This window comes from Balaenoptera acutorostrata, chromosome 1 (assembly GCF_949987535.1).
Source record: "Balaenoptera acutorostrata chromosome 1, mBalAcu1.1, whole genome shotgun sequence".
Lineage (NCBI taxonomy): Eukaryota > Metazoa > Chordata > Mammalia > Artiodactyla > Balaenopteridae > Balaenoptera > Balaenoptera acutorostrata.
In genome coordinates this window covers 68,225,051-68,252,238 of record NC_080064.1, presented here as the reverse complement: position 1 = coordinate 68,252,238, position 27,188 = coordinate 68,225,051, and the positions used below count along the sequence as shown (strand labels likewise).

General features: G+C 37.9%; 1 protein-coding gene across 5 annotated transcripts in view; it reads left to right on the top strand.

Moving 5' to 3' along the window:
- The window catches only part of ZZZ3 (zinc finger ZZ-type containing 3), a 117,409-nt gene that overhangs the window by 28,307 nt on the left and 61,914 nt on the right, over positions 1–27,188 (top strand). For all 5 annotated transcript variants that reach the window (XM_057543910.1, XM_057543916.1, XM_057543920.1 and 2 more), the window contains 3 exons: positions 18,124–18,257; positions 19,865–20,018; positions 25,075–26,630. In XM_057543910.1, the coding sequence (XP_057399893.1) occupies positions 25,126–26,630 (1,505 nt within the window). In that variant the 5' untranslated portion in view covers positions 18,124–18,257; positions 19,865–20,018; positions 25,075–25,125. The remainder of the gene's footprint in view (positions 1–18,123; positions 18,258–19,864; positions 20,019–25,074; positions 26,631–27,188) is intronic.

The following is a 27,188-nucleotide window of genomic DNA, read 5'->3' as shown; positions in this document are numbered from 1 at the left end:
CATAATGTACAAAAAAAATATGATGAATGATTGGATATGGGTATGGGTGGGTGGGTTGGATGATAGAGGAAAAGGGAATTAAAAAGGTTACTCCTAGGATTTTAGTTTTGGCAGTAGGGTATTTTGTAGTATCATTCATTTAGGTAAGTAATTCTGATGGAGGAACCAGGTATTGGTATTGGGGCTGAAGGGAAGAGGTGAATTCACTTCTGAACAAGTAGAATTTGAGGTTTTTATGGAGTCCAGCAGGCAGTTGGATATAGAACTGAAGCTCTGAAGGGAAATGTAGAAGCTGATGTATAGATTGAGGAGCCCACAGCATTGAAGTTATTGTGCAAGGATGAAAGAAGGCAGTAACAAAAGAGGGAGTAGGACAGAACCTTGCAGAGTACTCCTGAGCAGAGGAGGAGTAATTCTTAGAATCTTTGACTTTCTTTTAAAGCTCACATCCAGAGTATTAATGATAGTGAATTCGGTTTGGCCTGCTTTCAAAATCTAGGTTGAAGTGGCTACTGTCTTGCCACTTCCTCTGATAATGCACTGGTATTTCTCCCATAGCAGTAACATCCTCTGGAACTGTCCTTCATGTTTCTGCTCTTGCTGTCTACAGTCTGTTCTGCACAGAGCTGTTGGAATGATCCTTTTAAATAAATGTCAGATCATGGTACTCCCTTGATTAAAATTCTCCAGTGGATTTCATCTCACTCTGAATAAAATCCAAAGTCCTTACCATTGCCTACCAGGTCCTACATGATCGCTATTCAAATGTTAGGTCATTCTTAGAGATTGTCATACTGAGTGAAGTAAGTCAGACAGAGAATGACAAATGTCATATGATAACGCTTATATGTGGAATCTAAAAAAATGGTACAAATGAACCTGTTTACAAAACAGAAATAGAGTCTCAGATGTAGAAAACAAACTTATGGTTACCAAGGGGGAAAGGTGGGGGAGGGATAAATTGGGAGATTGGTATTGACATATACACACTACTATATATAAAATAGATAACTAATAAGAACCTACTGTGTAGGACAGGGAACTCTACTCAATACTCTGTGATGACCAATATGGGAATAGAATCTAAAAAAGGGTATATATATGTATATTATAACTGATTCACTTTGCTGTACAGCAGAAACTAACACAACATTGTAAATCAACTATACTCCAATAAAAAAATTAATTAAACAAATGTTAGGTCATTGGAGAATTCCCCCCTGACCACTCCCATCATTTTCATTGTCTTATCTTGCTTTATTTTTTGTAGTATTTATCTGACATAATTTATCTGTTGAATTGTTTATACAAAATGTAAGCTCTGTGAAAGCAGAAACTTTCCTCTTCCCAGTGTCCAGAACAGTGCCGGGACCACAGTTGGTCCCAGTTAGTATTTGTTGAATGAATGAAAACAAGTGACAATATTGGATGTAGTCACTTTCCTGCTTAAACGTTTATTCTTTTATTCCCTTTGTTCAAATTTATTAGGGTACTCTTGTTCCCTTCCCATTATGCTCTTGAGTTCACATTCACACAGCAGCCAGAATAATCTTTTAAAACTGTGTATTAGATTGCGTCATTCTCTTCTTTAAAACTCTTCTATGGAGTAAATACTTCAGATTAAAAATACATAACAAAATTAAAAAGTAAATTAAAAAAACCCCAAAGATCAAATTCCTATCATAGCCTACAAAGCCCTTCATGGTCTGGCACCTGTCTGCTTTAAAGCTTATTTCATGATGCTTCCTCCCTTGCCCACTTAAGGTCCAGCCTCATTGGCCTCATTTCAGTTCCGCTGATATGCCAAGGCTTTTTCTGTTTCAGTACCTCCATTGATACTGTTTCCCTTTTCTTAAACATTTTCCCCCTTACTGATTTATCCTCCATATTTACTTTTAGTTTGAATAATGTCTCAGTAATAATGTTTAATTAATGTTTTCTAAGCATCAGGGAAATGATACGGGAGGCCTTGCTATAAACTAGTTTTGGTGAATGAAATACAAGTGAATAGAAGAGTATAGTAAGTAGTAATTTTCATACTCCTAGGTGAATAGTTTGAGGGAGGGTGGGCAAGCTTACTGTCACGCAATGACTTTACCCTTGTTTTTAACTAGAGCAGCTTTACTTTCTTCTGTTTCTTTAGCATACAATTTAAGAGTTCTTGCTTTAAAAAAGGGTTCAGAAAATACCACATGTGCTCAGTGGTATGATAAGAGCTATGCACAGGATTCCCTGAGAACACATAGCTTCTTTATGGCTAAATTTTTTTTAAATTAATTAATTAATTAATTTTTTTTGGCTGCATTGGGTCTTCGTTGCTGTGCGCGGGCTTTCTGTAGTTGCGGCGAGCGGGGGCTACTCTTCCTTGCGGTGTGCGGGCTTCTCACTGCAGTGGCTTCCCTTAGCGTAGCACAGGCTCTAGGCGTGTAGGCTTCAGTAGTTGTGGCGCACGGGCTTAGTTGCTCCACGGCATAGTGGGATCTTCCCGGACCAGGGCTCGAACCCGTGTCCCCTGCATTGGCAGGCAGATTCTTAACCACCATGCCACCAGGGAAGTCCCTAAAGTGTACAGTTTTAATGGCATTAAGTACATTCACATTGTTGGGCAGTCATCACTATCATCCACCTCTAGAACTAATTTGATTTTGTAAAACTGTAACTCTATCCATTAAACAATAACTTTCCATTACCCTCTTTCCCTAGTCTCTGGAAACCACCAGTGTGTTTTCTATCTCTATGAATTTGACTACTTTAGTTACCTCATATAAGTGGAATCATGTAGTATTTGTCCTTGGTTGCTTGTGCTTTTAGGGTCATGTGTAAGAAACCATTGTCTAATCCAAGGTAACAAGGATTTATATTTATTTTTCTTCTAAGAATATTATAATTTTAGCTCCTACACATGGGTCTTTGATTCATTTTTAGTTAATTTTTGAATGTAATGCAAAAATAGGTGTCCAGCTTTCTTTTGCATGTGGATATTCCATTTTTGTTAGCACCATTTTTGGGGAAGATTATTTTTCCCCCATTGATTTATCTTGGTTCCTTTGTTGGAATAATTATCTTTTAAATACAGAATCTACGGTTATACCACTTCTTTTTTTTTTTTATTTATCTATTTATTTGGTTGTGTCGGGTCTTAGTTGCGGCATGTGGGATCTTTTGTTGGGGCATGTGGGCTTCTCTCTAGTTGTGGCACGCAGGCTCCAGAACACGCCAGCTCTGTAGTTGTGGCACACAGGCTCTCTAGTTGAGGCTCGCGGGCTCAGTTGACCCGCGGCACGTGGGATCTTAGTTCCCCGACCAAGGGTCGAACCCACGTCCCCTGCATTGGAAGGCAGATTCTTAACCACTGGACCACCAGGGAAGTCCCTCTTTGTTTCTTAATATTAATAATTTATATATTTTTTTCCTGATCAGTCTGGCAAGAGATTTATCAGTTTTATTGATTTTTGTTTTTCTTTTTTTTTATAAGGGATTTTAATGGTTCTACAACTTTTTTTTTTTTTAATTTATTTTTATTTTTGGCTGTGTTGGGTCTTCGTTTCTGTGCGAGGGCTTTCTCTAGTTGCGGCAAGCGGGGGCCACTCTTCATCGCGGTGCGCGGGCCTCTCACTATCGCGGCCTCTCTTGTTGCAGAGCACAGGCTTCAGACGCGCAGGCTCGGTAGTTGTGGCACACGGGCCTAGTTGCTCTGTGGTATGTGGGATCTTCCCAGACCAGGGCTTGAACCCGTGTTCCCTGCATTGGCAGGCAGATTCTCAACCACTGCGCCACCAGGGAAGCCCGATTTTTGTTTTTCTGTTTTCAGTTTTCATTGATTTGTGTTCTTTATTATTCCCTTTCTTTTTTATATAGGTTATATTATTCTGTTTTCCCTAGTTTCTTAAGGTGGAAGTCGATGTTATGTTGAGTTCTTATTTCTTTTCTAATGCTTTCTGTTATAAATTTTCCTTTAAGTGCTGCTTTTGTTGCATCCCACAGATGCTAATATGTTGTGTTTTTATTTTCATTTAGTTACACTATTTTCTAATTTCTCCCTTCATTTCTCTTTCTTCTTTGACTCATGGGGTATTTAGAAACATGCTATTTATTTTGAGATATTTTGGGATTTTGAGATATACTTTTAGTATTGATTTCTAATTTAATTCCATCATGGTTAATTTATATTACTTGAATCTTTAAAAATTTATTGATTGTTATTCTTTCCAAGCAACTTTTTCCAAATAACTATTTTAAAAGTGATTTTAGACCATTTACATTAGCTGTAGTTAAGTTTAAACCTACTACCTTGCTATTGTTTAAAATTTTTTCCTATATTGTCTTTGTTCTCTTTTCCCTCTATTCTGCCTTCTTTTGGATTTAGTATTTTTTCTTTTTTATGTTTTATTTCTTTTGTTGGCTTATTAACTATCATCTTTTTTTTTTTGCAAGTGATTGCTTTTAGGGTTCATAGTCTACATCTTTAACTTATCACAGAGTATCTTGAAATTATATTATACCACTTCACATGTAGTATAAGAACCTTACAACATTGTATTGTTGTAAGGTTGTTGTTGTGCTATTATTACCTTCCTGGTTGTTGTGCTATTATTACCTTCCTGGTTGTTGTGCTATTATTACCTTCCTGGTTGTTGTGCTATTATTACCTTCCTGGTTGTTGTGCTATTATTACCTTTTACTTCTGTGCATGTTATAAACTTCACAGTATATTGGTATTATTTTGTTTTAAATAGTCAATTATCTTTTTTTTAAAAAAATATATTTATTTATTTATTCATTTTTGGCTGCATTGAGTCTTTGTTGCTGCGTGTGGGCTTTCTCTAGTTGCGGTGGCTTCTCGTTGCAGAGCACAGGCTCTAGGCACGTGGGCTTCAGTAGTTGTGGTGCACGGGCTTAGTTGCTCCGAGGCATGTGGGATCTTCCCAGCCCAGGGCTCAAACCCGTGTCCCCTGCATTGGCAGGGGATTCTTAACCACTGCGCCACCTGGGAAGTCCCAGTTATCTTTTAAAGAGATATAACAACTAAGGGGAAAACTCTTTTAGATTTACCCTCATTTTCCATTTCTGGTGCTTTTCATTCATTTGGTTAGATCCAGAGTTCCAACCAGTATCTTTTTTCTTCTGCCTGAAGAACTTCTTTTAACATTTTTTTGGTGGGGGTGGGGGCTGCGCCACGCAGCATGCAGGATCTTAGTTCCCTAACCAGGAATCGAACCCACGTCCCCTGCAGTGGAAGCACAGAGTCTTAACCACTGGACCGCCAGGGAAGTCCCCTAACATTTCCTATAGTTTATTTCTGTTGGTGATGGCATCTTCCAACATTAACCATTTGAAATCATCTTTATTTCACCTTAGAGAACATATCTTTCAAAAATTATCGAATTATCAGTTGATAGTTTCTTTCAGTATGAAGATAAACTTCACTGTCTTGTCTTGTGTTGTTTCCAGTGAATAGTCTGCTTTCAATCTTATTCTTCCCGTGTATATAATGTGTCATACTTCTCTGTCTGCTTTTAAGATATTCTTTTTTTTTTTTTTTAAACTTGTTTAAAGCAATTTCCTTGTGATGTGCTGTGGTTTTCTTCATGTTTCTTGTGCTTGGGGTTTAGTCTCTGTGATCTGTGTGTTTATAATTTCCATCAAATTTGAAAAATTTGGGGCCATTACTCTTTCAGACATTTTTTTCTGCTTCTTTTGTGCACTCCAGTTACCCATCTATTAGGCCACTTGACGTTGTCTCACAGCTCATTTATGCTTTTTTTATTCAGTCTTGTTTGTCTCTGTGTTTTATTTTGTAGTTTCTGTTGCTATGCTTTCATGTTCATTGACATTTTGTTTGCAGTATCTAATCTGCTGTTTATCCCAACCAGCATTTTTCATTACTAGAAGAATCAGTTTTTAAAAATATCTTTCATATCTGTACCTAACATGTTTAATCTTTCCATTTATCTTTCTGAATGTATTAACTACAGTTATAATAACTGATTTAATGTTCCTGCCTAGTAAATCTTTCATGTATGTGTCCTTTTTTATTGATTGATTTTCTCATTATATGTAGTATCTTCCTGTTTCTTAGCATGTCTGGTAATTTTTTATTGGATGCCAGGCATTGTCAATTTTACGTTGTTTGGTGCTGGACGTTTTTGTATTCCTATAAATATTTTTGAGCTTTGTTCTGGGATATAGTTAAGTTCCTTGCAAATGGATTTATTCTTTTGGGGCTTGCTTTTAATCTTTGTTAGGTGTGACTAGAGTAGTCTTTAGTCTAGAGCTCATTTTGTCCCAGTACTGAGGCGATGCCCTCCTGAGCACTGTACTTGATGTCTTATGAATTATGAGGTTTTCTACTCTGGCTGGTAGGTATACAAACTATTCCTGGCCCTGTGTGAGCCACGGGCAGTGGTATACTAGAGCTTGTGAGGGCCAGTTTTCAAAATATCGGGAAGTTTGTGAGCTGGCTTAATTCTTTTTTTTTTTTTTTTTAACATCTTTATTGAAGTTTAATTGCCTTACAATAGTGTGTTAGCTTCTGCTTTATAACAAAGTGAATCAGTTATACATATACAATATGTTCCCATTTCTCTCCCCTCTTGCATCTCCCTCCCTCCCACCCTCCCCATCCCACCCCTCTAGGTGGTCACAAAGCACCGAGCTGATCTCCCTGTGCTGTGCGGCTGCTTCCCACTAGTTATCTATTTTACATTTGGTAGTGTATATATGTCCATGACACTCTCTTACCCTGTCACATCTCACCCCACCCCCTCCCCATATCCTCAAGTCCATTCTCTAGTAGGTCTGTGTCTTTATTCCCGTCTTGCCACTAGGTTCTTCATGGCCTTGTTTTGTTTTGTTTTGTTTTTCCCTTAGATTCCGTATATATGTGTTAGCATACTGTATTTGTTTTTCTCTTTCTGACTTACTTCACTCTGTATGACAGACTCTAACTCCATCCACCTCATTACGAATACCTCCATTTCATTTCTTTTCATGGCTGAGTAATATTCCATTGTATATATGTGCCACATCTTCTTCATCCATTCATCTGCCGATGGACATTTAGGTTGCTTCCATGTCCTGGCTATTGTAAATAGAGCTGCAATGAACATTTTGGTACATGACTCTTTTTGACCTATGGTTTTCTCAGGGTATATGCCCAGTAGTGGGATTGCTGGGTCATATGGTAGTTCTATTTGTAGTTTTTTAAGGAACCTCCATACTGTTCTCCATAGTGGCTGTATCAATTTACATTCCCACCAACAGTGCAAGAGTGTTCCCTTTCCTCCACACCCTCTCCAGCACTTATTGTTTCTAGATTTTTTGATGATGGCCATTCTGATCGGTGTGAGATGATATCTCATTGTAGTTTTGATTTGCATTTCTCTAATGATTAATGATGTTGAGCATTCTTTCATGTGTCTGTAGGCCATCTGTATATCTTCTTTGGAGAAATGTCTATTTAGATCTTCTGCCCACTTTTGGATTGGGTTGTTCGTTTTTTTGTTATTGAGCTGCATGAGCTGCTTGTAAATCTTGGAGATTAATCCTTTGTCAGTTGCTTCATTTGCAAATATTTTCTCCCATTCTGAGGGTTGTCTTTTGGTCTTGTTTATGGTTTCCTTTGCTGTGCAAAAGCTTTTAAGTTTCATTAGGTCCCATTTGTTTATTTGTGTTCTTATTTCCATTTCTCTGGGAGCTGGGTCAAAAAGAATCTTGCTGTGATGTATGTCATACAGTGTTCTGCCTATGTTTTCCTCTAAGAGTTTGATAGTGTCTGCCCTTACACTTAGGTCTTTAATCCATTTTGAGTTTATTTTTGAGCATGGTGTCAGGGAGTGTTCTAATTTCATACTTTTACATGTTCCTGTCCAATTTTCCCAGCACCACTTATTGAAGAGGCTGTCTTTTCTCCACTGTATATGCTTGCCTCCTTTATCAAAGATAAGTTGACCATATGTGTGTGGGTTTATCTCTGGGCTTTCTATCCTGTTCCATTGATCTATATTTCTGTTTTTGTGCCAGTACCAAACTGTCTTGATTACTGAAGCTTTGTAATATAGTCTGAAGTCAGGGAGCCTGATTCCCCCAGCTCCATTTTTCGTTCTCAAGATGGCTTTGGCTATTCGGGGTCTTTTGTGTTTCCATACAAATTGTGAAATTTTTTGTTCTAGTTCTGTGAAAAATGCCAGTGGTAGTTTGATAGGGATTGCATTGAATCTGTAGATTGCTTTGGGAAGTAGAGTCATTTTCACAATGTTGATTCTTCCAATCCAGGAACATGGTATATCTCTCCATCTATTTGTATCATCTTTAATTTCTTTCATCAGTGTCTTATAATTTTCTGCATACAGGTCTTTTGTCTCCTTAGGTAGGTTTATTCCTAGATATTTTATTCTTTTTGTTGCAATGGTAAATGGGAGTGTTTTCTTAATTTCACTTTCAGATTTTTCGTCATTAGTGTATAGAAATGCAAGAGATTTCTGTGCATTAATTTTGTATCCTGCTACTTTACCAAATTCATTGATTAGCTCTAGGAGTTTTCTGGTAGCATCTTTAGGATTCTCTATGTATAGTATCATGTCATCTGCAAATAGTGACAGCTTTACTTCTTCTTTTCCGATTTGGATTCCTTTTATTTCTTTGTCTTCTCTGATTGCTGTGGCTAGGACTTCCAGAACTATGTTGAATAATAGTGGTGAGAGTGGGCAACCTTGTCTTGTTCCTGATCTTAGTGGAAATGGTTTCAGTTTTTCACCATTGAGGACAATGTTGGCTGTGGGTTTGTCATATATGGCCTTTATTATGTTGAGGAAAGTTCCCTCTATGCCTACTTTCTGCAGGGCTTTTATCATAAATGGGTGTTGAATTTTGTCGAAAGCTTTCTCTGCATCTATTGAGATGATCATATGGTTTTTCTCCTTCAATTTGTTAATATGGTGTATCACATTGATTGATTTGCGTATATTGAAGAATCCTTGCATTCCTGGGATAAACCCCACTTGATCATGGTGTATGATCCTTTTAATGTGCTGTTGGATTCTGTTTGCTAGTATTTTGTTGAGGATTTTTGCATCTATGTTCATCAGTGATATTGGCCTGTAGTTTTCTTTCTTTGTGACATCTTTGTCTGGTTTTGGTATCAGGGTGATGGTGGCCTTGTAGAATGAGTTTGGGAGTGTTCCTCCCTCTGCAATATTTTGGAAGAGTTTGAGAAGGATAGGTGTTAGCTCTTCTCTAAATGTTTGATAGAATTCACCTGTGAAGCCATCTGGTCCTGGGCTTTTGTTTGTTGGAAGGTTTTTAATCACAGTTTCAATTTCAGTGCTTGTGATTGGTCTGTTTATATTTTCTATTTCTTCCTGGTTCAGTCTTGGCAGTTTGTGCATTTCTAAGAATCTGTCCATTTCTTCCAGGTTGTCCATTTTATTGGCATAGAGTTGCTTGTAGTAATCTCTCATGATCTTTTGTATTTCTGCAGTGTCAGTGGTTACTTCTCCTTTTTCATTTCTAATTCTATTGATCTGGGTCTTCTCCCTTTTTTTCTTGATGAGTCTGGCTAATGGTTTATCAATTTTGTTTATCTTCTCAAAGAACCAGCTTTTAGTTTCATTGATTTTTGCTATTGTTTCCTTCATTTCTTTTTCATTTATTTCTGACCTGATCTTTATAATTTCTTTCCTTCTGCTGGCTTTGGGGTTTTTTTGTTCTTCTTTCTCTAATTGCTTTAGGTGCAAGGTTAGGTTGTTTATTCGAGATGTTTCCTGTTTCTTGAGGTAGGCTTGTATTGCTATAAACTTCCCTCTTAGCACTGCTTTTGCTGCGTCCCATAGGTTTTGGGTCGTTGTGTCTCCGTTGTCATTTGTTTCTAGGTATTTTTTGATTTCCCCTTTGATTTCTTCAGTAATCACTTCGTTATTAAGTAATGTATTGTGTAGCCTCCATGTGTTTGTATTTTTTACAGATCTTTTCCTGTAATTGATATCTAGTCTCATAGCGTTGTGGTCGGAAAAGATACTTGATACGATTTCAATTTTCTTAAATTTACCAAGGCTTGATTTGTGACCCAAGATATGATCTATCCTGGAGAATGTTCCATGAGCACTTGAGAAAAATGTGTATTCTGTTGTTTTTGGGTGGAATGTCCTATAAATATCAATTAAGTCCATATTGTTTAATGTATCATTTAAAGCTTGTGTTTCCTTATTTATTTTCATTTTGGATGACCTGTCCATTGGTGAAAGTGGGGTGTTAAAGTCCCCTACTATGATTGTGTTGCTGTCAATTTCCCCTTTTATGGCTGTTAGTATTTGCCTTATGTATTGAGGTGCTCCTATGTTGGGTGCATAAATATTTACAATTGTTATACCTTCCTCTTGGATCGATCCCTTGATCATTATATAGTGTCCTTCTTTGTCTCTTGTAATAGTCTTTATTTTAAAGTCTATTTTGTCTGATATGAGAATTGCTACTCCAGCTTTCTTTTGATTTCCATTTGCATGGAATATCTTTTTCCATCCCCTCACTTTCAATCTGTATGTGTCTCTAGGTCTGAAGTGGGTCTCTTGTAGACAGCATATATATGGGTCTTGTTTTTGTATCCATTCAGCCAGCCTGTGTCTTTTGGTGGGAGCATTTAATCCATTTACATTCAAGGTAATTATCGATATGTATGTTCCTATTCCCATTTTCTTAAATGTATTGGGTTTGTTATTGTAGGTGTTTTCCTTCTCTTGTGTTTCTTGCCTAGAGAAGTTCCTTTAGCATTTGTTGTAAAGCTGGTTTGGTGGTGCTGAACTCTCAGCTTTTGCTTGTCTGTAAAGGTTTTAATTTCTCCATCAAATCTGAATGAGATCCTTGCTGGGTAGAGTAATCTTGGTTGTAGGTTTTTCTCCTTCATAACTTTAAGTATATCCTGCCACTCCCTTCTGGCTTGCAGAGTTTCTGCTGATAGATCAGATGTTAACCTTATGGGGATTCCCTTGTGTGTTATTTGTTTTTTTTCCCTTGCTGCCTTTAATATGTTTTCCTTATATTTAATTTTTGACAGTTTGATTAATATGTGTCTTGGCGTGTTCCTCCTTGGGTTTATCCTGTATGGGACTCTCTGTGCTTCCAGGACTTGATTAACTATTTCCTTTCCCATATTAGGGAAGTTTTCAACTATAATCTCTTCAAAAATTTTCTCAGTCCCTTTCTTTTTCTCTTCTTCTTCTGGGACCCCTATAATTCGAATGTTGGAGCGTTTAATGTTGTCCCAGAGGTCCCTGAGACTGTCCTCAGTTCTTTTCATTCTTTTTTCTTTATCCTGCTCTGTAGTAGTTATTTCCACCATTTTATCTTCCAGGTCACTTATCCTTTCTTCTGCCTCAGTTATTCTACTATTGATCCCATCTAGAGTATTTTTAATTTCATTTATTGTGTTCTTCATCATTGCTTGGTTCCTCTTTAGTTCTTCTACATCCTTGTTAAATGTTTCTTGCATTTTGTCTATTCTATTTCCAAGATTTTGGATCATCCTTACTATCATTATTCTGAATTCTTTTTCAGGTAGACTACCTATTTCCTCTTCATTTGTTAAGTCCAGTGTGTTTTGAGCCTGCTCCTTCATCTGCTGTGTGTTTTTCTGTCGTCTCATTTTGCCTATCTTACTGTGTTTGGGGTCTCCTTTTCACAGGCTGCAGGTTCGTAGTTCCCGTTGTTTTTGGTATCTGTCCCCAGTGGCTAAGGTTGGTTCAGTGGGTTGTGTAGGCTTCCTGGTGGAGGGAACTAGTGCCTGAGTTCTGGTGGATGAGGCTAGATCTTGTCTTTCTGGTGGGCACGTCCACGTCTGGTGGTGTTTTTTGGTGTGTCTGTGGCCTTATTATGATTTTAGGCAGCCTCTCTGCTAATGGATGGGGTTGTGTTCCTGTCTAGCTAGTTGTTTGGCATAGGGTGTCCAGCACTGTAGCTTGCTGGTCGTTGGGTGAAGCTGGGTCTTGATGTTGAGATGGAGATCTCTGGGAGATTTTTGCCGTTTGGTATTACGTGGAGCTGGGAGGTCTCTTGTGGACCAGTGTTCTGTAGTTGGCTCTCCCACCTCAGAGGCACGGCCCTGATGCCTGGCTGGAGCACCAAGAGCCTTTCGTCCACACAGCTCAGAGTAAAAGGGAGAAAAAATAGAAAGAAAGAAAGAAAGAGGCTATAATATAGTGAAGTAAAATAAAGCTATTGTAAAGCAAAGCTATACAGACAAAATCTCACCCAGAAGCATATACATATACACTCACAAAAAAAAAGGAAAAGGGGAAAAATTAATATCTCCTGCTCCCAGAGTCCCCCTCCTGAATTTGGGCTGATTCGTTGTCTATTCAGGTATTCAGCAGATGCGGGCACATCAAGTTGTTTGTGGAGCTTTAATCCGCTGCTTCTGAGGCTGCTGGGAGAGATTTCCCCTTCTCTTCCCTGTTCGCACAGCTCCCTGGGTTCAGCTTTGGATTTGGACCCTCCTCTGCATGTAGGTCGCCTGAGGGCGTCTGTTCCCCGCCCAGACAGGACGGGGTTAAAGGAGCAGCTGCTTCGGGGGCTCTGGCTCACCCAGGCCGCGGGGAGGGAGGGGTACAGAGGAGGCGGGGCGAGCCTGCAGCGTCAGAGGCCGGCGTGACGTTGCACCGGCCCGAGGCGCGCAGTGCGTTCTCCCGGGGATGTTGTCCCCGGATCCCGGGACCCTGGCAGTGGCGGGCTGCACAGGCTACCGGGAGGGGCGGTGTGGAGAGTGACCTGTGCTCACACACAGGCTTTTTGGAGGCGGCAGCAGCAGCCCCAGCGTCTCACGCCCGTCTCTGGGGTCCGCGCTGATCGCCGCGGCTCGCGCCCTTCTCTGGAGTTCGTTTAGGCGGCGCTCTGAATCCCCTCTCCTTGCGCGCAGCGAAACTAAGAGGCAAGAAAAAGTCTCTTGCCTCTTCGGCAGCTGCAGACCTTTTCTCGGTCTCCCTCCCGGCTAGCTGTGGTGCGCCAACCCCTTCAGGCTGTGTTCACGCCGCCAGCCCCAGTCCTCTCCCTGCGCTCCGACCGCAGCCTGAGCCTCAGCTCCCAGCCCCGCCCGCCCCGGCGGGGGAGCAGACAAGCCTCTCGGGCTGGTGAGCGCTGCTCGGCGCCGAGCCTCTGTGCGGGAGTCTCTCCGTTTTTCCCTCTGCGCCCCTGTTGCTGTGGGATCCGCGCTGATAGCCGCGGCTTGCGCCCTTCTCTGGAGTTCGTTTAGACGGCGCTCTGAATCCCCTCTCCTTGCCCGCCGCGAAACAAAGAGGCAAGAAAAAGTCTCTTGCCTCTTCGGCAGCTGCAGACTTTTTCCCGGACTCACTTCTGGCTACCTGTGGTGCACTAACCCCTTCAGGCTGTGTTCACGCTGCCAGCCCCAGTCCTCTCCCTGCGATCCGACTGAAGCCCAGCCTCAGCTCCCAGCCCCGCCCGCCCCGGCGGGGGAGCAGACAAGCCTCTCGGGCTGGTGAGTGCTGCTCGGCGCCGAGCCTCTGTGCGGGAACCTCTCCGCTTTGCCCTCCGCACCCCTGGGGCTGCGCTCTCCTCCGTGGCTCCAAAGCTTCCCCCCTCCGCCACCCGCAGTCTCCGCCCGCGAAGGGGCTCCTAGTGCGTGGAAACCTTTCCTCCTTCACAGCTCCCTCCCACTGGTGCAGGTGCCGTCCCTATTCTTTTGTCTCTGTTATTTCTTTTTTCTTTTGCTCTACCCAAGTACGGGGGGAGTTTCTTGCCTTTTTGGAGGTCGGGCGTTTTCTGCCAGCGTTCAGTGGGTGTTCTGTAGGAGCAGTTCCACGTGTAGATGTATTTCTACTGTATCTGTGGGAAGGAAGGTGATCTCCACGTCTTACTCTTCCGCCATCTTCCGCCCCAAGCTCTGGCTTAATTCTTAATAGAATTAAATTATATATACCTCCAGTTAAATCAATTATATTAAGAATAAAGGTGATAAAACTCATTACTTCCAAATTATATTATTACTTATTACTATTTTGATGCTTTGGTGGTAATTTATTATATCACTATTTTAGAAATATTCTGTAATGTTTAATGTGCTACCATGTATCTCTTCCCATGTTTCACTCAGTGATATTCCTTGATAGCTTGAAATTGGCCATGGGCAGGAGTATTCACACCAGAGTCATTGGTAACCCTGCAAACCAGGAACTATAAACCACCAACTGCCCTTAGTTGTTACACATTTTCTAGCATACCCCTGGCTATGGGTAAGAGTGGTTTTTCCAGACCTTGGATACACTGCATATACTGATCAGTGCTCAGCTCAAGACTTGAGGAGGATCTCTGCAGATCTCCTGAGGTCTTACTTGCTCTCTCTGAAACTGCCTCCTCTCTGGTACAAGTGTTCTGGGAACCTTAGCTACTTGGGTCTCCCCACACTCTGTGCTTCATTTTCTTAAATCAGGGAGACTGCTTTGCCTGGGATCACCCTCCTCACTCTGAAACTTGGAAACTCTCCAAGCAGGAAGCTGGGGCTTTGCTTTGTTTCTTCTCTTTCATCGATCACTCTCCTATAGTGTCTGGTTTCCAGTGTGTGAAAAACATTTTTATACATTTTGCCCAGATTTTTAGTTGTTTCGGATAGGAACGTAAATCTCATCTCTGTTACCCTGTCTTGGCCAGAAGCGGAAGTCCCTTGGAAGGGTTTTAGATAAGAGAGTGACAGAAATGTGCACTTTAGACCCCGCTGTAGACCATGAATTTGTAAGGGACAAGACTTAAAGTAGAGGGACCAATTACAAGTCATGTGGGTTAGTTCAAGTGAGAAGTGATGAAGGCTTAATGTTAGTCATGGATGACACTAGAGAGGTGGGGAACGATTTGAGAAACGTGTAGGGGGAAGAATCTAGTTCAAGGTTTGTAAAAGGATGGGTCATGAGCCATTTACATCTCAGTCACCTGTACTGTTTGATAAAAATGAGGATTCTGTGTCCTGCCCCAACTTTATTGAATCTGAATTTCTACGGATGAGGTTTAAAAATTTGTATTTTAAATAAGCCCCTAGGGTAATGCTTACAAACACTAAAGTTTCAGAAGAAAGTGATGGGATTTTTTTTCCAAAGGGTGAGCCTCATCTTTGGGGGATCCCCTGCATTGGAATGACCTGAAGTAGTTAATTAAAAATAAAGATTTATGTGTGCATGTCCAGAACTGCTGAATCTGAATTTCTGGGGCAGTTAGTTCCAGGAATTTCTTAGGCACACTAAAGTTTGCCTACTTTGCAGGTATAATCTCACTGAACTTCATAGTAACCCTGAGATGTAGTCGGCAGGTATTATGTCTCCAGTTTTATAGGTGAAGAAATGAAACGCAGAAGTGCAAAGTGGTTTTCTCTTGGTCAAACAGTTATTATTGATGGTGGGTAGAGAATCATATTTCCTTCTCCTTCCACCAAATCTGATGCTCTTTCTACTTCCTTTCTGTTGACTATATAATAGGCTTATCTCTGAAATCTGTAGGAGGCATCCAAGACATTGCACCTGTGGTTACAAACAATTTAGGGAGCCAGAAAAGTGTGATCTTCTTGGTCATACTTTGTACCAAGTGAAAATTCGGTTCAGCTCTCTATAGCAAGTAACTGTGATAAACTTAATTGTCTAGGAAAAGTATTTCTGTCTTTGACCATTATCTTAATGCCTTTTACAACCAGCTTTGAATGTCCCTCTCTGTTTTCTTTTAAAATCACTTAAAGCCATAGTGTAGTGCAGTGCATGTGTTCAGTAATTTTGCTTATAACAACTGAAGAATTGGGTGTGAAATATGAATCTATATTATAACCTTTGTTCTGAGTTTTTTTTCCCCAAGGTCTTATAAAAATAAAAAAAAATAAATTCAGTGTCTTATAATTTAGATTGCATTTAGCTTGGATGTCACAGTTTTACTTTTATAGTATGTTGTGTGGCTTATAACTTTGCTATATTAGTAGAACTGATATATTTTCTAGTGAGATTTTCTGTAGTCTTTTGAAGTGATTTCATATGTGCCATGAATCTGAGATCCGTAATCTGTTTAACACAGTAGTACTAGTGTTAGACTGCAAATGGTAGGAAAAGTAATTCTTTTCAGTAAAGATTGGTTTCTGGATTTGCTTTTGGAATTCTTGAATAGTCAATGAATTTTGTTAGTACGTGAAAACAAGCAAAGCTCTGTGGCAAAGAATAAATAAGGCCTTAGGAATGGGATTTAAATGGTTTGTTTTCTATTTTGTATGCTTTTCAAAAGACAAAGTAGCTAAGTTTTTTAAACTTCTGGAAGTAAGTTACTATATTTAAATAGTTCAAGTTTAAAAATTATTGTAGGGGCTTCCCTGGTGGCGCAGTGGTTGAGAATCTGCCTGCTAATGCAGGGGACACGGGTTCGAGCCCTGGTCTGGGAAGATCCCACATGCCGCGGAGCGGCTGGGCCCGTGAGCCACAGCTACTGAGCCTGCGCGTCTGGAGCCTGTGCCCCGCGACGGGAGGGGCCGCGATAGTGAGAGGCCCGCGCACCGCGATGAAGAGCGGTCCCCGCACCGCGATGAAGAGTGGCCCCCACTTGCCGTAACCAGAGAAGGCCCTCGCACGAACCGAAGACCCAACACAGCCAAAAATAAATAAATAAATAAATAAAGTAGCTATAAAATTAAAAAAAAAAAAAAAAAAAATTATTGTAGCTTGTCACAATTCTAAGTAGCTTCTCTGCTCCAGAAAGCATATAGTATTTGTGCAGAATCTTAAATATGAAATGTATAGTGCATGAATGAAGACTGCTATGTAGGGAATATAAGAAGAGTTTTGACTACATTAACTCCTTGCTTGTTACAAGAGAATTTATATCAACTTTTAAATTTAGGAATACCTAGATCTGTATTAATTTTTTATGGCATTTCCTAAAGTCTTTTTTAACATTTGAAAACAAATGAGGGAATGCACGGGCGGTCCAGTGGTTAGGACTCTGCGCTTCCACTGCAGGGGACCCAGATTCAATCCCTGGTCAGGGAACTAGGATCCCACAAGACGTGTGGAGCCGTGGGGGAATAAAAAAGGAAAACAAATAATAGGAATGAAGTGTTTGAGGATAGATATTAGTATTTCTTAATCGCTGTCTATTGTTTTTTTTCCCTCCAATTAAAAAATATTTAAATATAATTGACATTATGTTAGTTTTCTACTGTATTTTAGTGAAACTTTTCACTGAGAACATGTCAGGTTGACAACTCCACTAACAAATTTTATCCACAAAACAGATATAAGGCTATGTGCATTTTCTGTGAAGATTTTTACTCTTTCTTTTTATTATACAGGAATTTGGAATGGTACACCATGCTGAATCATTTTAGAATGCCATTGATAGATTTCTTTGACATATATATGACCTTTTTTTAGCTTATTTTTCCAATAATAAATGGGTAGAAATGACTTAAAAGTTTTATATAATGCTTTTCATTATCATTGTAAGCACATTGATGTGTTTCTCAGACTTGTAACCTACAACCATGTGTATGTTTTTAAGAAGCTGACTTTTTTTTAAGGAACGTTTGTACAGCTACATCTTGATTTCTTTCTTCACTTATTTTGTCACATTTATTTTCTATTTATATTCAAAATAACATGGTCAAATTAGTCACAGAGGGATAATCTAACCAAGACAAAAATGTTACTTTAAAAGACATAGAATGTTTTAAAGTCACATTTAGGGGAAAGTCATGATCTTTTTTACTGCATTCTTAAGCTTTCTAGATTTATTCCCTAATATTGTTATAAAACACAAAAAAAGTACTTTTCTATTAATGTCTGAGAAATTACAGATATATCTGTATGTCTACATTGGTAGTCAGAAAAGGAATCTAAGGAGCTCTAAAACTTGTTAGAATTTTAATTTAGAATTAAATTTGAAATATTTTATGTGGGTACTGTGAGAAGCATTTGTAAGAGTATTAACAAATCATCTTAGTCTGCTAAAAAATAACACATATTTTGTAGCTAAATATAAGGAATTATTTGTGAAATTTATTAGAAAATGCAGTGTGTGGTGTGTTAAGAAATATTATCAGTTTTATCCACAAATCTGTAAACAGTAACACATCCATAGTGACTATATTGTGGTTTCCCTTCACAGATACCAAGTTGTGCTAGTACAACCATATAAATAAGTAATACCTGAAGTCTCAGTGTAACATGGACATTAACAGTGATGACAGATAAATGCAGACGCTTGGGAATCAAATACTAGGCGAAACACTTTTAAAAAAGGTAAGAAAAAATGTAATCTTAATTAAGACCAAGCGGGCTTTAGTTAGTAGAAGTAACTGAAGTTTCTTTTTCACTGTATTAGGCTTTTAAGAAGCCTAATCTGCCTAATCATCTGCATGATCCTGTTTATCTTAATACTGGTAGGACTCAGCTGTAAGTATCAGTTCTTCTGTGAAAATAACTGTTGCAGATCTCCTTGCCTGGCAAAGATCATAATGGATGATGTTTCAACAGCAAACCCTACCCAAATAGGATAGTAACGTGACTGATTGGAACTTGATAGAGCGCTGGAATGGGCGTGCCAGTGAATACTCAGAGACACATCCTAAACTGTGGATCCTCTTTGGCTCAGTTGATTGCTGCCATCTCCATACACCATACAGTGTAATGCTTTACCATGTTTGTGAAAGGATTTCAGGGTTGAGTACAAAGGCGTTGGCAATTCGAATCTGTTATAAGAGTGAAGTTTCAAGTCAAGGGTTACTTTTTTGTAGGACCATTTTTCACTGTGCACCCTCCTCATGTTAATTTAGAACATTTTTTAATGTAGTATTAAATAATTTTATTTAGACAATTTTCCTACCTTGTGCTTTTCAAGAATTTAGAATACATATCTGGGAGAAGTTACATCTATAGATATTAGATATTAGCCTTGTTGCCCTCTTGCTGACTAAAACTGTAATCTATTTTTTCTAGGCAGTAAATCTAGTTTACAAAGCTTGATAATTGCATCAGTTTTTATTTTTAAAAATTTTTTGCATTAGTTTTTAAGTTGCAATCCTTTACCAAAAATAGTGTCACTTTTAGAATATCTAGTTTTATGTTTATAATAAAGTGACAATTTCCATCACGAACATCGCTAGTCTTTTTCCTGGTGTTCCTCCTTGTTTTTGGATGGGCACTCATAGTAACCCATTTATCCAGATTCTCTGAAAAGGATATCATAATACATTATTATAAAGTAAAACTGTAATTAACCAGACTGTCCAAGAAATGGATTATAATTAGATTAATTAAAATATCTGGCCAACTGGGTACTAAAGCCAGAAAATCCTTATTGTTTTGTTTTTGTTGAAAATCCATATGCCAAAAATAATAGAAATTTCCCTTTATAAAAAATTTCCCTTTGTAAAGTCTTGTAGCACTTTATAACCAAAGTTATAATGTATATATATTGCAGAAGACTTGGTTGATTCTTTGTTGTACATAATCTAAATTATTTTTGTTGTTCACTCCCTAGTTTTAAATACCTGAAAGCCAAACTTTGGGAAGGCCTCTAGAATAAGAGTAAGAGATTATAAATTCTGTATGAGAAATCTTCTTATCAAGGGCAGTCTTTGGGCCACCTCAAAACAATATTGCCTTAGACTCTAGAAAAGAACTGAGTTGCATTTTGACTCAAAATAATACTGAGTTGTTGTAAAGATTTAGTATATTTCAGGCTCTTTTTGGTTTGTTTTTGTTGGTTTCTGAAAATCCTTTTCCAGTTTCTTGATATCTCTGAGGCTACAAAGTTAACAAGAATTACCAAAGATGTTACTAAAATATTTTAGCATAAGTTAATTTGCTTCTTTAATTCTTTTTTTTTTATTATTTTATTTTTAAAGAAAGGAATTTAGGAAGTTCTAGTATTCTCCATGGCTGAAGCTGAGAGTCTGAAACCATGATGCTTAAGCTCTATTCTAGATCATAGCTCCAACTCCTTCAGGATATAAGGAAAAGAGATAATATTTCCACAATGATAGATCTTTGGTTGTACAGGTAAGTTATTTAGTTTTGTAGTAGTGAAGACAACTATAGTCTGTTTGTTTGCCTGTAATTAAGGAGAGGAGGCTTGTTATTTTTCTATACTTCCTTTGGTGCATGGAAAATTTTGCAGTCTGGGTAGCTGTTCATAGGAGTGCAGAGCTATAGGGAATGGTGTAGGGATGAAGTATTTTCCCAACAGGGGATAAATGAAGTAACTTAAAGTACGTTGGAATCTCTAGAGCATTATACCTTTCTTTGACACTCTAGGTATTTTTGATCCAAGGGTAGTATGAAATTCCTTGACTTCTCTTTTTCCCCACTTGTCTTTTTAAGTGTATATTCATTCAGCTCTCTCTATATCTATGTCTCTCTGCCTACCCCCTCGCCCCTCTCTGAATGGGGAAGAAAGAAGAGATCCCTTTAAACAAGGGATCAAGATAGTATGTAATAGAGTTCCCAGGGTTCAAAGAGGCTGATATTAAGAACCTTAAGTTGAATTGCATAGGTAGGTCCCCAGGTCTCACTCTCCTTCTTTTAACCTTATAGATACTTTTGACATTATAGATAATAGTGGTAATTGCTCAGCGAAGAAATTTGTCTTAAAATAATTGTATGACAAGGATAGTCCCTAAACTGTTATTAAACAGTTCCTGTTTATGTTCTAGACAAATAGAAAAAGAATCATTGGTAACACTTCCCAATTGCTCTTGCTCTTTTTGCCTTTCACTTTGGTTTGTCTGCATGGTATCATGACCAGTTCCTAAAAACTGTTCACTTAATAAAACTAAATAAATATCAGCTAGAACATTGATGTTAATGAAGGATTGCCAGTCCTTCAATTCCCAAAATAAACCATACTACTTCAGTAATTATAGTGGAACAAAAGCTTACAGGCAGTGTCTTTGAAATATCTTTTGAGATTTCTAAAGTAAAGGTGATAGATAGCTGGAGTAGTGTTTCATTAGGTGGACCATTTTACTTTCAGTCACTGAAACAGTGATACAGATGTGATCACAGGGGCTGGAAATGTATGATCTGAAACATAGCTGATACTGTTTCAGAGAGCGTTTCAGAATCCTATAATTATATTTGAGAATCCTATAATTAGATCCTACAAGTAGATTCAAATTTGGGAGAGGGTAGTTCAACAGTAAATAAATGGGTGAGACATATGGAATTATAGGTAGGATTTGGGCCTTAATGTGAATGGACAGGGTAAAATTTGGTTGACTCCTTCTGAGATATGTTCTGCAGTAGAGTGAAAACTTACGAAGGTGGGGAAGAGAGGAATTCTAGTGATTGATTATATTCTCTTCCCTCTATTGTAGAAAATGCCATATTCATTAGTTGGTGGATAACATAGGAAAAACGTCATTCTAGTTGCTAGATTGGGTTTTGCCCATATGAATCTGTTAACTAACAGTTTCCCTTAATTCTAAAACTAGAGTGATTGATTGAATTACCAGTTCTAGTTGGGTGCTGGCTAATGTTTAAACCATGTTAACTATTTACTTAACTAACAGGGGTATTTTCTGAGATATGTTGTTTGTAAATGAGTTTCTTTCCCTTCCTTTAGCAACTTAATTTTTGGCAGGAATGTAATTTTGTACTCCAAACCTCTTCACTGAATTTCTTCAGTAACTCTTGTGTTATGCAGCTAAAATGAGGAAGACAACTGCTTTAGTCTATAATACTTTATTTACAAAGCATGGCAAAACAATGTTGAGACTTGGTTGAGATAATTGGAACATTGTTAGCTTAGTCTCTTTTTGGTAATTGAATTTTGCACTCAGTTTATCAGATAACTACAGAAAATATGTGTCTTTATAAATGCTTATTCAAAAATAGAAAAGATAATGAAGAAAATGGTTAGAACAGAAGAAAAAAAATCATGAGAAGCAAGAGTGCTGAAATTTCACTTAACTCTAATCTTCAGAATTTTAACCAATTTAATACCTTAAGTATATATAATATGTTAATTTCAGGCAAGAGATTTTTATAGTCCTCTGGTGCTTCCTTAGCCAAAGGGATAATGGTTTTATTTATAAATTTTTTATTATTAGGATTGAATAAAGAATTAAAGGATATGTTATAAATGGTCTAATTTAGTTTGAAACTTGATATATTTTAATAGACTACTGTCTGGATGCAGTGGTCTAAGGCAGTGCTTCTCAACCCTAATAGACATTTAATGACCTGGGAATCAGATTAATTGGACGGTCTAAGGCAGGGCCTGATATTCTGCATTTGTAACAAGCTTCCAGTAGATGACCATAGTGCTAGTTCTCAGGCCACACTTTTTTTTTTTTTTTAAGACTTTTATACTTTAAGGACAGTAAATATGAGTCACCAAATTTCTGTACAAAATATCCTATTGGTTTCTTTTTTTTTTTTTTTTTTACTTTCTATTGGAGTACAGTCTATTTACAATGTTGTGTTAGTTTCAGGTGTTCAGGCCACACTTTGAGTTGCAAGAGTTTGAGGTACCACAAGGGTTCTTATCACAAAACGGTTTCGTTTAAAATATGGCCCAATAGCATAGGGTTTGAGAACTCTAAAACTTGGACTTCATTGTAGTTGTGAACGGAATAAAAAGATTTTTAGGGAGCAAAAGAAATGAAAAAAGTTTTAATATTTCATGTTGATCAGTGTTTTGATCACTGGAATGGTGAAGAAATAAAACAGACCCTCATTATAGGTGGTGTTTTATAATGATATATATATACATTCTTTGTTAGTAGTTTTGGGTACTACTAATAATAGGATTATTTCATTAATAATGATAAGGCAGAAATTTTGCTCTCATTTGGATTGGTGTGGAGAGAAAAGGGCTAGGAATGCCTGTTACCGGAATCATTTGAAGTTTATATGCCCTTGACTGGCATCATATTTTAAAAAATAAACAGTTTTTTGTGTGTGTGTTTATAAAGTATTACTATTGCCAATATTATTTTTGAACCATAAATCACAAATATAATCAAATTGGCATTAAAGATATTTGCATTAGGTTTTGTAAATAAAGTTTATAAAATTAACTTGTTTTCTTCATTATATTTACATAGGTATTTAATATTTAAAAATCTGTAATCTTCAAATTTGAAAGCTCCAGATTTGGGTACATGAAACAAATACATTGATTTTAATATTTTTTAGTTTGTGCTCTTTTGAAACATCATTTGAAGTTTAACTTAAAGTTTTTGTAATTAAAAGTGGATATTTATGGGTCATTCACTGTTTATTACCCGTGAATAAAAATAGACTGTAATCTTGATAAGAAGATTTTAACAGAAGAGAATTATACATCAGGTCTGACTAATGAGTCCCAAAAGAGTAAAAGTTTACTTTGAAAAGCATTATTTTTAAGTTCTGATCAGTGTTCCATACTTACTGTTCATGTGATTGCTATGGAATTCTCTAGAAAGAATTTTCACACTTTAATCCCAGGGCTGATTTTGTGAGTCTTGTAAGGTTTAAAAAAATTGTTAATTAAAAATTTAGAAGTATGCCATACTCTGAAACAAAACTAAATTCAACTGACTTACATATTTTGCAGGATACTTCTTCACTTTATTCATTTTGTCAGCAGGCAGGAACAAGAAGGCAGTTTCTGTTTTTTGTATGTGATACCGTGTTGCTGTATCTTCTGTAGTTCTTAATAACCTTTCCAACTGTTAGATACTTCTAAGTTGAGGCAAAGGAGAGATTGTATTTGATTTGTGGGGAGAGGGGTAGAATGGCATTTGGAGGGTTATGGGAGAGTGAGCTTGTGGGAAAGCTGGCAAAAGGGATGAGGGAAGAGGGTCCTGTGCAGCTTTGTACTACAACCATTACTGGCCTCTTTTCTCTGTCCATCGTGCACCCTATTCGAAGTCAGGCAGTGAAGTGGCAAAGTATCTTTTGAAAGCTAAATACAGGAGGAGCAGAAGAACGGAGACTTGAAATTGTAACAGCTCCTTTAATTCTGCTTGTTGGGAGAACCTTGGAAAATAATCACTGAATCACTCAGTTTATCCAAATGGATCACTCAGGGCAGTTTTCAGTTTCCTTCTCATTTGTATTATAGAAACACCAAAGCATCCACACCAGAAAGCCTGCTCATCTCCTCAACATGCATTAATACTGTGGCATACACATATACTCAGGAGTTCAAGAAGGAAAGGATGGGGTTATATGTGTATTCCTGATTTCTTAAATGTAATATTTGTTTGGCAGTGTGCTTCTTTCCCTTTTTCTTCTATCCTCTTTAGAATACTTCCTTTCACTTGCTAATTTGTGGCTCTACTTTTAGAGACTAGGGTGGCTTGGCTTTGCTCTGTATTGCTCTTAGCAAGTATAAGCTACGGTTGTGATTTCTGTTCATCTGCTTAGTTATAAAAAATTCTACTGCGATTTCTGTTCATCTGCTTAGTTATAAAAAATTCTACTTCAACCAAAATTTTTTGGGTGCCACGTAGTTTGTTTTCAAAGAATTTGACCTGAAACTCATTTTAGTAAGAGTGAATTTAAAAGAGCAGAGCCTGTCTTTTTACCTCCCAGAAGTGTTTTGAGAAAACATGAAAAGTGGTTGGGATAGTTTATGTGATAGCTGCTATATAAATTCAAGATTATTATTTTAATAACCAAGATGAAGTCCTGTCTTTGAGAGAGATCTTTCTGGGCCCTTTGCCCCTGTATATCTGAGAGGTAGATACATAGTGAGGAAGGTTAAGAGCATGGAATCTAGAACCCTGCCCAGCAGTTTACTAGCTGTGTGAATTTGGACAGATTACTTAAGCTGTATGTGCCTCAATCTCCTCATTTATGAAGTAGGAATGTAATAAGCACTTATTCTAATTGTTGTTAGACTTAAGTGAGTTAATGTATGTAAAGCATATAGAATGATTCCTGGAATGTATTAAGTGCCATATAATTGTTAGCTAATGTTATCACTTTTGGAAATGTTAATAAAATAATTATATCACAAAATTTAATATGGCTATACATGGATTAAAAAGTTATAGCTTTATACTTTTGTTTTAGGTGTATTAACTATTACCTTTTTCTCATTATTTTGTTTACGTTTTTGAAGGTTTCCCAATGAGTGGATCATGATGACCGTATTGTAGGGACTTGCCATAGTATGGCTGCTTCCCGATCTACTCGTGTTACAAGATCAACAGTGGGGTTAAACGGCTTGGATGAATCTTTTTGTGGTAGAACTTTAAGGAATCGTAGCATTGCTCATCCTGAAGAAATCTCTTCTCATTCTCAAGTACGATCAAGATCACCAAAGAAGAGACCAGAGCCTGTGCAAATTCAGAAAGGAAATAATAATGGAAGAACTCCTGATATAAAACAGCAGAGTACTCGAGAGTTATGGGTAAGCCCTAGGAAAAGAGGACTTCCTTCTTCAGAAAAAGATAACGTAGAAAGGCAGTCTGTAGAAAATTGTGAAAGAAGGCAAACAGAACCTGTTTCACCAGTTTTAAAAAGAATTAAGCGTTGTCTTAGATCTGAAGCACCAAACAGTTCAGAAGAAGATTCACCTATAAAATCAGACAAGGAGTCAGTAGAACAGAGGAGTACAGTAGTGGACAATGATGCAGATTTTCAAGGGACTAAACGAGCTTGTCGATGTCTTATACTGGATGATTGTGAGAAAAGGGAAATTAAAAAGGTGAATGTCAGTGAGGAAGGGCCACTTAATTCTACAGTAGTTGAAGAAATCACGGGCTATTTGGCTGTCAATGGTGTTGATGACAGTGATTCAGCTGTTGTAAACTGTGATGACTGTCAGTCCGATGGGAACACTAAACAAAATAGCACTGGTTCCTATGTGTTGCAGGAGAAATCAGTAGCTGAAAATGGGGATTCGGATACCCACACTTCAATGTTCCTTGGTAGTAGGAAGGAGGACAGTTATATAGACCATAACGTGCCTTGCACAAATTCAGAAGTGCAGGTCAAGTTGGAGGACCACAAAATAGTAACTGCCTGCCTGCCTGTGGAACATGTTAATCAGCTGACTACTGAGCCAGCTACAGCCCCCTTTTCTGAAATTCATTCATCTTTAAGGGATTCTGAGGAGGAAGTAGATGTGGTGGGAGATAGCAGTGCCTCAAAAGAGCAGTGTAATGAAAACACCAATAACGCCCTGGACACAAGTCTTGAGAGTATGCCAGTCTCCGGAGAACCAGAGCCATCTTCTGTTCTAGACTGTATTTCAGCTCAAATGATGTCTTTATCAGAACCTCAAGAACATCGGTATACTCTGAGAACTTCACCCCGGAGGGCAGCCCCTACCAGAGGTAGTCCCACTAAAAACAGTTCTCCTTGCAGAGAAAATGGACAACTTGAGGAGAATAATCTTAATCCCAGTGAAACAAATGCACCTGTTAGTGATAATATAAGTCAGTCTCTCACAAATCCCGATGAAATTTCTCACAATGAAAAAGGCATATGTTGTGACTCTGAAAATTATGGGAGTGAAGGACTAAATAAGCCATCCTCAGAGGCAAGACTCAATATTGGACATTTGCCATCTGCCAAAGAGAGTGCCAATCCGCACATTACAGAAGAGGAAGATGATGATCCTGATGTTTATTACTTTGAATCAGATCATGTGGCACTGAAACACAACAAAGAGTATGTGTAAATATGGTAACCATGAATTCTGCTTTGTTTATTATTCCCCAAGTTTTCATTTATTCATAAATGTCTATAGCATTTTTATTACAGCTAAAATTAATGCTTTAGCTGAAATTTTGGGTTTAACACAATGATATTCTCAACTCTTAAAAAAAAATTTTCCAAAAAAAAAGACTAACATCCAGCTTTATTAGCCTTCTCAATGGCAATACGGTTTTCTAGTTTTGAGATTTCACACATCTCAAATTAGAAAAGACATGTGGAAACATGGTTGATGGTGTTTTTATTTTTAATAAGTTTTATATCATTTGAGTTAATTTATAAAATAGAAACATCTTTAGTTATCACAATACACTTTGATTTATAGTTGTAGAGCTTTATGAAGTGTATATGGTATCCACATAATGTAGAACAATTAATGAGTGAATAAACATCATCCAAATAAGGGAAATCTGGCAGGCTACAAATCTACATTTATCTTAGTTACTTACATCTAATTTCCAATTAAAACTTTTGATTTAAACAATGTGCTTTATGCATCATCTTTGACTTTTG